This window comes from Otolemur garnettii, unplaced genomic scaffold, assembly GCF_000181295.1.
Source record: "Otolemur garnettii isolate 467f Iridium unplaced genomic scaffold, OtoGar3 scaffold00148, whole genome shotgun sequence".
NCBI classification, from domain to species: domain Eukaryota; kingdom Metazoa; phylum Chordata; class Mammalia; order Primates; family Galagidae; genus Otolemur; species Otolemur garnettii.
Genome location: NW_003852543.1, coordinates 2,973,115 through 2,983,331, shown reverse-complemented (window position 1 = coordinate 2,983,331; position 10,217 = coordinate 2,973,115). Strand labels below are relative to the sequence as shown.

Sequence of the window (10,217 nt, the reverse complement as noted above, 5' to 3'; positions counted from 1 at the left end):
TCCGGGCTGGGGATTCGAACCCGCCACCTTAGGTGTACGTGGCTGGCGCCTTAGCCGGTTGAGCTATAGGCGCCGAGCCAAGGTATAACATTTATGAGACATTTTGTCTTTTAGGTAAGAAATGTTTTCAATATGACAGCAAAAGAGGGGAGAAAGAAGTCTGTCCGTGTCCTGGTTGCTGTGGGAAATGGACAAGGAGCAGCAGGTGAGTGGGGCATGGTGAACTCTGCAGTGGTGGTGGTGCAGCAGAGGACAGGCCATGTTGTGGAGTCCTTGAGTTCTTGCTGCTGGCCAGACCGTTTCTACTTATTAAAACTTATTAAGACCTTTTATTGATTTGGGATCATAAACTTTGTGGTAAACCCGTGAAAGCCCTTAGAGAGAAAAAAAAATTAAGAGGGAAAAACTTTAATAGTTTAGTAATGTTAATGCAAATATTGATGGTTTAATAGGGCTGTGGTTACAAAAACAGTATAGCCATATACTGTAATATTCTATAGCCACCAAGGAATTATGGAAAATTACTTATAACATAAATGCTAAGTTAAAAATACTTCATGTAAGACTGTATAATATAATCTTAGGGTTTTTTTTTAAAATAGGCTCTAATCCAATGTGATTTTTTTTTAAACAATGTTTATATGCAAAGAAAAGGGTGGAAGGCTATACACCGATAGGTTATTAGTGTTTACTCCAATTTGTAGGTTTGCTAATCATTTAAATATTTTTCCTTATACTTTAAAGTTTCAGTAGTGGACTTTTGAAATGTATACATGTTTGTTGAAGGAAAGAAAACTGGAAACCTGCCTAGTTAAACCAGACTGACACTTTCAAAACAGAAGTAATCCATGTGGATAGTGTGTTGTCAAAGGAAATCATGTTTAATAGCTACTTTTGTATCTTTACAGGAATTTTGTATTCGTATTATCAGGATAAAGCTTTAAAGATAGCTACACAGAGGGATCATATTATAGTCATAATTTCGGGGGGGCGGTTTGCAGTTTTTGGCCAGGGCTGGGTTTGAACCTGCCACCTTCGGCATATAGGGCCGGTGCCCTACTCCTTTGAGCCACAGGCGCTGCCCTTACAGTCATAATTTTACACCTTGCTTTTTTTTGCTTAGTATTAGAAGCAAAGATCTTCCTATATTAACATAAACAGATTCTCCCTCATTGCCTGTGCTGGTTGCATAGTATTCCATTGTATGGCTGATTTTTGTACCCTCTTCCCTATTACTGAATATTTATGTGGTTTCCAGTTTAAAAACAAAATACATTCTTCAGACTAAATAATCGATAATTATTCAAGCAAATAGTGGTAACTTGTGGTAAACCTCATGCCATGGGGTTAGCATTCACAAACGGAAGAATCATTGATTTTATTTCCTAGTTAATTGAAATCTGAATTCCATTTGAAGTTCCAACGAAATCATAGTTTTCCTTTAGTGTATGGTTTTTTACACCCTTTTTGGTTATTTTTATCTATTTTTAAAAACATCCAAAATCATTTGCCTTAGTGATTTAGAACACATTGAGTTTTTTAAAACTAAATATACTTAGTTTCATTATAGATTTTAAAAAGGTAATATTTCATAAATATATCCAAATGGAGTATTTCCAGAATGCCTCAGAACAGATAAGCAGATCTCTGTAGCTTCATGCTTTGTCATTGATTTTGAATAGCAGGTTTTTTGTCGGGGGTGGAAAGATGAAATGGTATGAAATATTGTAAGAACTGAAATTTGAAATGTGGTGAAAGCAACATTGTGTGCCAAGTTGATGTCCCTTTGTAGACTTTTGCTTTTTTGTTTAAAGGTTTTGCCATTGGGAAAGCCACCGAACGGGTAGATGCTTTCAGAAAAGTACGTACTTTTTTTTCTTTGTTGCATTCAGTAAAAGATCAATAAGCTATGTGTTAGATGCTGTAGGAACCAGAAGATAATAATTCGTCCCAGAACCTTTCCATGCATCCTGTTGTCAAAGGTTACTTATAGTATCGTAAAAAGCAGTTTCAGAAGTACTTGTGTTCTTTATCATTTTTATCAGATTGTGATTGCTTACCAAAATCATCAGATGGCTGTGGAAGTTTGAACACTGACAGAATCTTTTTGGATGTAATAATGCTATTGTGCTTATGGGTTTTTTTTTTTTTTTTTGAGACAGAGTCTCAAGCTGTCACCGTGGGTAGTGTGCTGTGGCGTCATAGCTCACAGCAACCTCAAACTCTTGGGCTTAAGCGATCCTCTTGCCTCAGCCTCCCAAGTAGCTTGGACTACAGGCACCTACCACAGCGCCTGGCTATGTTTTGGTTATAGTTGTCATTGTTGTTTGGCAGGCCTGGGCTGGATTCAAACCTGCCAGTTCCAGTGTATGTGGCTGGCACCCTAGCCGCTTGAGCTATAGGCGCTGAGCCATGTGTATAGTTTTTGTTTTTTTTTAAATAAGTCCTTTTTAGAAGTATATACTAAAATTTTTGCATAAGTGATATTTTTATAATAAAACATTTTATAAAAAGTATTTTTGAAATCCTTGAGAAAATGTAAATTTTAATAATAGATTTAAGAGAAACATTTTTCTTCTAGGCAAAGAACAAAGCAATTCACTATTTGCATTACATAGAACGATATGAAAACCATACAAGTGAGTATTAATCTTTTAAAATTTTCAGAATTACACTAGTTAAAATGTATGGCAATATATCTCTATGAGCATTTTTGTGTTTCTCTGTTTGTCATTACATTCTTACAAATATATAAAATGTGAAAATAAACTTAATCTCCTGAGAAGGTTAGTAAAATGAGTGAAATTAACGTTTATCACTCATTCTTGATCAACACGTGCTGCCTGTTGAGGGTAGTACGTGTGGCTTTGTGGTATTTGCAAGGAGGCTTTGTGGTATTTGCAAGGGCATTAAAGTCACACACATAATCTTTCCTGTGTTTATGTTTTTACCCTCCAGTATTCCATGATATTTCTTTAAGATATAAAAGGACACATATCAAGATGAAGAAACAACCCAGAGGTAATTACAATACTCTTAACATTTGTTGAAGATAAGGCAAAGAAGTTCTAACAGCTTCATTCTCTCATCTATTTTTGCTCATCATTATTTAAACTCGTCTTGAAAACACCAAGGTGGAAAGGGCCAGCTAGTTAAGAAGTATAAGGCTCTTGGAAGATAAAAAATAGTCAAGCTACATTGATTCCTGTGAGCACTGACGTATTCTAGAAGTAATTTTAGGTGGGGAGAGTACATTGTGAATAGGAAATAGCAACCGAGTGAGTAGTAGGATTTCTGAGGAAATTCATTGATGGTGTGTTAGATGTTTCTATTCTTAGAGCTTATTTAGTTCTAGTCATTTATGCTCATCATCAAATATTGAGTGACTGTCTTCAGTGAGTCAGGTGCTATGCTAAGCACTAGGGAGGCAGAGGTGGCCCTTCTGTCTTGTGGATAAGCAGGCAGGAAGGCAGGGTTCAGCATCACGGGCTGTGGCAAGGGCTATGGTGGACTCGGATGTAGGATTGATTCTTAAACATTCTAATTTGCATTTTACCTATAATTCTACAATAAAAAATGATTTTTATATAACTCCAGGTAAGTGAATCTCAAAAAGTTTCGATCAGAAGACATAAAACATATAGTTAAAATTTTCTATCAAAACTCTAATAAAACTCTGTCAGAACTATGGCATGGGATTAAATCAAGAAAAACAATATCAAATATAGTACTAATTGTGTTAATGCTGCAGAACATGCCTTTAACTTTGAAGCCATGATCATTCATATGCCTGATAAAAAACATTTATTTTGTCATTAGATAAAGTATTGAGTTGAACACCTTTACATGAAGCTTTAGACCTGTGCTGCCCTATATGGTAGCTCCCTAGTCAGCCTGACTATGCAGCACTTAAAATGTGGCTATTGAGATCTGCTGTAAGTGTCAGATGCACACCAGATTTCAGAGACCTAGTAGGGGAAAAAAAAGAATGTAAAATAATCTCAAAAATATTATACTGATTATATTTTGAAATGATAATGTTTGGACATGTTGGGTTAATAAAATATTAAAATTCACTTTTTTTCAACGTTTTAAGATGTATCTATGAGAACATTTAAACTTATATATGTAGTTTCCATTTGCGGCTTACATAACATTTATATTGGACACTTGGTTTAGACACATTTATATATTTGAATAATTTTTTAATAACTGCTATAATCTTAATTTAATTAGAGAAGTTACTTTTTTAAATATTCTTTTCTGACCCAAGTTGCAATTTTCAGGTTTCTAGGTAGTCTAAACCAGTTCCTGTGTATTGGAGTTCAGTACTCTGATTTTCAGGTTAAAATAGTATAGTACTATAGGTATATACTAAATACATGTACGAATAGGCATTTCCTAAACTATGTTAAACTATTACTATAGTAATAGGCCTAACTCCAGAAAGGATGCCAAGTGGCAGAACTGGATTAAGTTAGAAAGGCAAAAATAATGTGCATCTTTGTGAATGTTAATGATCTTTAATTTACATGAATCTCCCAAGGGAGAAAGAGAATGCTGCATTCCCCAACTCATTTAACCATGGAACACTTTTACTTTGGCTACAGGACAATAGTTAATTTCACACACAGCACTGCAAAGCATTTCCCAAAAATTATTCATACATTAACTTTTATTAAACAAGTGTTTTGGCATAGTTTGTATTTGGATATGTTCACAAAGTATGATTAAATAATTAGCATAATACTGTGACCACTATTGTGTGGACATTTATTCATGTGCGAAACAGTGGCTGCCATTCATAGAGTGTTTCCTGTGGTCCAGTGTCTTACATGCACCTCCTTTGATGCTCACAGCAGTGCCGCTACATAGGTGCTACAGAGAGAGAGTCTTGCCTGGGGTTATCCAGTGAGCAGTGGCATGCTAGATCTGCCTCTTGGGTCTGTCTTACACCCCGTTTCGTGTGCCCCTCTCTCAGTGTGTGCACATCTGGACACATCCATATGTGGAGGCATTATGTTTATACATGGACATAAGTTCTGTGTGTGGTTAAGTCCAAGCAGAAGAACAAAGAACCCCATTGTTACCTGTTAACTGCCCTCTTAACCCTGCAGTTCTTGTGTGATCTAGCATAGTAATGGAGTTCACAGTTAATTAGCTCTTTGAGGTAGAAGGCATAGTTCTTCACAATGAGAAATCAGAAGCTAGAAAGCCAGTAATATCTAACTTATTGAGTACTGTTATGCCTTAAATTTAGCAGAAGAGTTGTGTGCCAAGTTTCATGTCTGGCAAATAAAAATGTTAGAGTGTAAACTAGATGTCTTTTGCTCTCCCACATTCCCACCTGTACTTGCCAGGTACTGATCTAGGCTAAGAGGACATAGTAGTAAACAAATATCCTGGCTTTCATGGAGCCCATAGTCTACTGTGGAGAAATGGGATAAACAGGTTTCATTGATTGCCTGACTGCTGTCATCAGGATGCTGCATTAGAGTCAGGGAGAGGGAGGCAGAAGGAAGGATGCCACCTTGAGTAGTGTGGTCAAAGAAGGCCTCTCTGAGGAGGAGCAAGTGGCCGAGCCATGAAGGCTGAGAAGGAGACAAGGGAGAATTGCTGAGAGAACTTTCCAGTCTGAGGGAAACTCCATACAAAGTCTTTGAGATGGGAAAGCCAGCATGAGGAGGGTGTGTCCCCAGATGAGGTCACTGAAGTGGGCAGGGTTCAGGCATGAGGGGCTTTGTAGGCTTTAGTATTTATTTTATTTTACTTTATTTTAATTCAGAGGACAGTGGGAAGTGAAAGGTTTTAAATGGGGAATCATGTCTTTAGTTTGTGTTTTTAAAGCTCTTCTAGAGAAGAGATTACAGATGGACAAGAGTAAGTAAGGCAAGTGGCTGGAGAGGCGACCTCCCCGCCCCGGATTTAGAGGCCAGCAATGAGGGGAGATGGACAGGCCAGTAGCAAGGGGGAAATTCAGGTCCAAAGTCAGAAGAAGAGTTTTTCTAAGATGAGGGAGTGGACCTACTGCTCAGGGTAACTGAGGAGTCAGGGAGCATGAAAACAAATGTGTCCCTTGACCCTTAGTTAACAAGGGTGTGGGAGGGCCAGGGATTTTCAGGCATCTCTGTTAATCTTCATAGCAGTCTTGATTTTTTGCCCACTGTATTTAAGATTTTAAGTATATATAAAAAATCTCTTTAATCCTTATAGCATCCCATTTAAATTAGTGGCCTCGGCTTGGCGCCTATAGCTCAAACGGCTAAGGCGCCAGCCATGTACACCTAAGGCGGCGGGTTCGAATCCCCAGCCCGGACCCGCCAAACAACAATGATGGCTGCAACCAAAAAATAGCCGGGCGTTGTGGCGGGCGCCTGTGGTCCCAGCTACTTGGGAGGAGGAGGCAAGAGACTCGCTTGAGCCCAGGAGTTGGAGGTTGCTGTGAGCTGTAATGCCATGGCACTCTACCCAGGGGGACAGCTTGAGGCTCTGTCTCAAAAAAAAAAAAAAAAAAAAAAAGACTAATGGCCTCTTGGAAGTTAAGTTAAGTCCACTAGGAAGTGAAGCCAGAATAATGGACCAGTTTCCCCAAAGCCATGTGAAAGCCAGCAGGGTGACTGGCACCTGTTGCAGGTGAGCAGGTTGTGCTTCACTTGGTCTTCCCCCTTTTCTAGGTTATGGCCTCCACTGCCATAGAGCCATCATCACCATCTGCCGGCTCATTGGCATCAAAGACATGTATGCCAAGGTCTCTGGGTCCGTCAACATGCTCAACCTCACTCGATGCCTCTTCCGTGGGCTCTCCCAACAGGTAACCCCTGGGGTCTGAAACAGAAGTTCTGGTTTGTCTTTCCTTGTGTGCCTTGATACCACGAAGCTATGGGGCCTCCTGGAGATGCTCTCCCAGGGTCCATAAACCGGCGCATTCTTTTCTGTCTGTGGCTGCGTCAGATTAGTCAAATCCACTGAAGAGTTAGTTAATGAAAATTACCCTTTAAAAAAATACTTAATGGGTTTTTTTTTTAAGTTTCACAACCCAGTATTTTAATAAGCCAGTAATTACAATCTATTTTTTATTATGAAAAGAATCTATGCTTGTTTAAACCTCCAACAGTGTAGGCATGTAAAATAAACCGCCTAGTTCCCAATTTAATTCCTTCACACTAGGGTAAAGAGCCTAGGGCACCTCTCTAGTTGAGAGAAGCATAGTCAGTTTTCATGTGGCTTACCTGGGTAGTTGAGACTGACACCTGGGTTAGGAGGGTACTGTGAACATGAATATGCTGAGTTATTTTTCCTCATAAGTGGGAGCCCTGGGGCATTTCCTAGCTTCCTCCCTCAGCCAAGCCTAGCATGTAGTCAACTGTACTCCATGCCAGGGGAAGGGCTGTGACTGCGTGGGCCCCTCTTGGGTAGCCCTCTTAGCTGTGCAGCAGGGATGGCCTGTCCCTTAAAAGGATGGGTAGATCTCAGCAGAGCTGGGTGAACAGGCTCAGTAGGCTCCATTTGCTGAACTCTTAGTTGAGAACTTTGACAGGCTTCCTGACACTTCAAGAGGATGATGGCAGTTTTTGGTTAAAATGGAAATGGTCCGTGGAATAATTTTACATGTGCTGTTTAAAATAGGAAAATTAATTGAAGGAAAAAGAAGGCTTTAAGTAAAAGATCTTTTTTGAACAGCTTTTGTATGTGTGCTGACACTATGTAAAACGTCCTTCAGACCACTTCTAAATTTATACTTAACTGTTAGGAATTTAATTGTTTGATGTAACTAAGTTGTTGGGTCTAGATAGGTTATACTTAGGATCTATTAGGCTTGTTCTTTTATGTGATTTTTTTTGTTTTCTTTTAGTGCTAATCTTTTGATGGAATTACTATGTATTTATTATCTCTTCTAAAATGCCATTGGTCATAAAAAGTTGCATTACCTAGTGTGCTACTCACAAAGGAAAAAATGTCACCAATTTAAGTGATATGACTTTGACGATAAGATACACCTATTTATTTTCTTTTGTTTATGAAATAGCCCATATCTTTTTAATTCCAAACATATGTAGAATTAGAATAGTATGAGGCAGCCATAAAGTCTGGGATCATGGGGTTAGACATAACCAGGTATACTCTAAATAAATTGTCTACTAAATGTATCTGCCTGTTTCCGGACCTCGATGGCCTTCTATAATGAATTCCTACAGCCCTCTCATCCAGGTAGTGACTAGTCTTTTATGTCAGTACCACCCCCACTCAGTCCCAGTTGTTTTAAAACCTGATCTCAGGCTTGGCGCCTATAGCTCAACCGGCTAAGGCGCCAGCCACATACACCTAAGGTGGCAGGTTTGAATCCCCAGCCTGGACCCGCCAAACAACAATGACGGCTGCAACCAAAAAATAGCCGGGTGTTGTGGCGGGCGCCTGTGGTCCCAGCTACTTGGGAGGCGGAGGCAGGAGACTCGCTTGAGCCCAGGAGTTGGAGGTTGCTGTGAGCTGTAATGCCACGGCACTCTACCCAGGGGGACAGCTTGAGGCTCTGTCTCAAAAAATAAAAAAAAAAATAAAAAAATAAAAAAATAAAATAAAATTAAAAAAAAGCCTGATCTCAGACATTATTTTGTTTCATCCATAAACATTTCAATATATAGCTCTAAAAAATAAGGATTAAAAAATACCCTACAATACTATTACCATAACTGAAAAATCAACAGTAACCCGTATTATCAAATATCCATATTATCAAATATCCAGTGTCCATACAGAGGTACATATTTTTCAGATTAAAAAAATTTTTTTTTCACAATTTATTTCAATCAGGTTGCAAAAAAGGTCAATACCTTGTAAGTTTTTGTTTTTAAGTGTCTTAATCTGTAGGTTCCCCTCTTCTTGTTTTTCTTGTAATTTTTTTGTTTAAGAACACGATTTATTTATTATACAGTGTTTCCTACTTTGGTGCTAACTAAATACCTGTGGGGTCCTTAGTGTCTTCTCTGCCCTGTTTTTCTCATGAATTGGTAGGGTTCCGAATTCTCATGAATTAGGAGGGTTTGGAAAACAAGAGACAGTAGGCCAAGGCCCTTCCTCCATTCTAGTTAGGAATGACGAGAGGGGCTGAGATGGCTCCACTGATGACAAGTCACCATTTGTTTAGCCACAAAACACATTACCCAGTGTCGACTGAAACGATATTTCAGTTCCCCCACACTGCTGTACATATTTTTACAAGACTTCCCTCTGGCTTATGGAAGTTCCTGCTCTTTGAGTTGCAGATGTACTTTGTAGACCTAACCTGTTGTCAATTTGATGTTGTTTAGGAAACACATCAACAGCTGGCTGATAAGAAGGGTCTTCATGTTGTGGAATTCCGGGAGGAATGTGGCCCTCTGCCCATTGTGGTTGCCTCCCCCCAGGGACCCTTGAGAAAGGATCCAGAGCCAGAAGAAGAGGTTCCAGACATCAAACTGGACTGGGAAGAAGTGAAGGCTGCACAGGGCATGAAGCGCTCCGTGTGGTCAGGATTAAAGAGAGCTGCCACGTAACCTTTCTGGCCTTGTACAGCCGTCCATGCCTAGTGCTTGCTGTTCAGCACCTAGGAGAGAGACTCAGCATCTCACACCTTGGAATGTTGCCTTTTTTTGGAGCCGGGGCTGAGGAGAGTTCAACCTTATCTCCTTTGTTTACAAATAAATGAAAATAGCTCTCATTTATTGAGTACATGGTATGTGCCAGTCAATGTGATAAGAACTTTACATACATAATTTCAGTTCAAGCCTATTTTAAATAGTCATTTAAACTAACAAACGTAAGTGAATTAGGGAGACAGAGCTGATAGTCTGGCCCAATCAAAAATAATGTGCATTGGGTGGCGCCTGTGGCTCAAAGGAGTAGGGCGCCAGCCCCATATGCCGGAAGTGGTGGGTTCAAACCCAGCCCTGGCCAAAAAATGAAAAAAGAAAAATATGCATCATAATAATTGTTATAATGATTATGACTAATATATGTTTACTCATTCATCCAAAGTTGATTACATTGAGGAACTGCCAAACTGTTTTCCACAGTGGCTGCACTATTTTATACTCCCATTAGTGGTGTACAAGGGTTTCTCCACATGCTGTCATCCTAGTGGGTATGAGGTGGTACTGCATTGTGGTTTTGATTAGCATTTCCCTACTGGTTAATGATAAACATTTTTTCATGTGCTTATTGACCATTTGTATCTGAGGTTT

At 39.2% G+C, this 10,217-nt stretch overlaps 1 protein-coding gene across 1 annotated transcript in view; it reads left to right on the top strand.

Annotated features, from left to right (window-relative positions):
* MRPS5 (mitochondrial ribosomal protein S5) overlaps positions 1-9,822 on the top strand; it is a 28,942-nt gene extending 19,120 nt beyond the window's left edge. The window contains exons 7-12 of the mRNA XM_003799261.3: positions 115-205; positions 1,815-1,861; positions 2,582-2,639; positions 2,959-3,021; positions 6,675-6,811; positions 9,306-9,822. Coding sequence (XP_003799309.1) covers positions 115-205; positions 1,815-1,861; positions 2,582-2,639; positions 2,959-3,021; positions 6,675-6,811; positions 9,306-9,530 — 621 coding nt within the window. The 3' untranslated portion in view covers positions 9,531-9,822. The remainder of the gene's footprint in view (positions 1-114; positions 206-1,814; positions 1,862-2,581; positions 2,640-2,958; positions 3,022-6,674; positions 6,812-9,305) is intronic.
* The last annotated feature ends 395 nt before the right edge of the window (positions 9,823-10,217 follow it).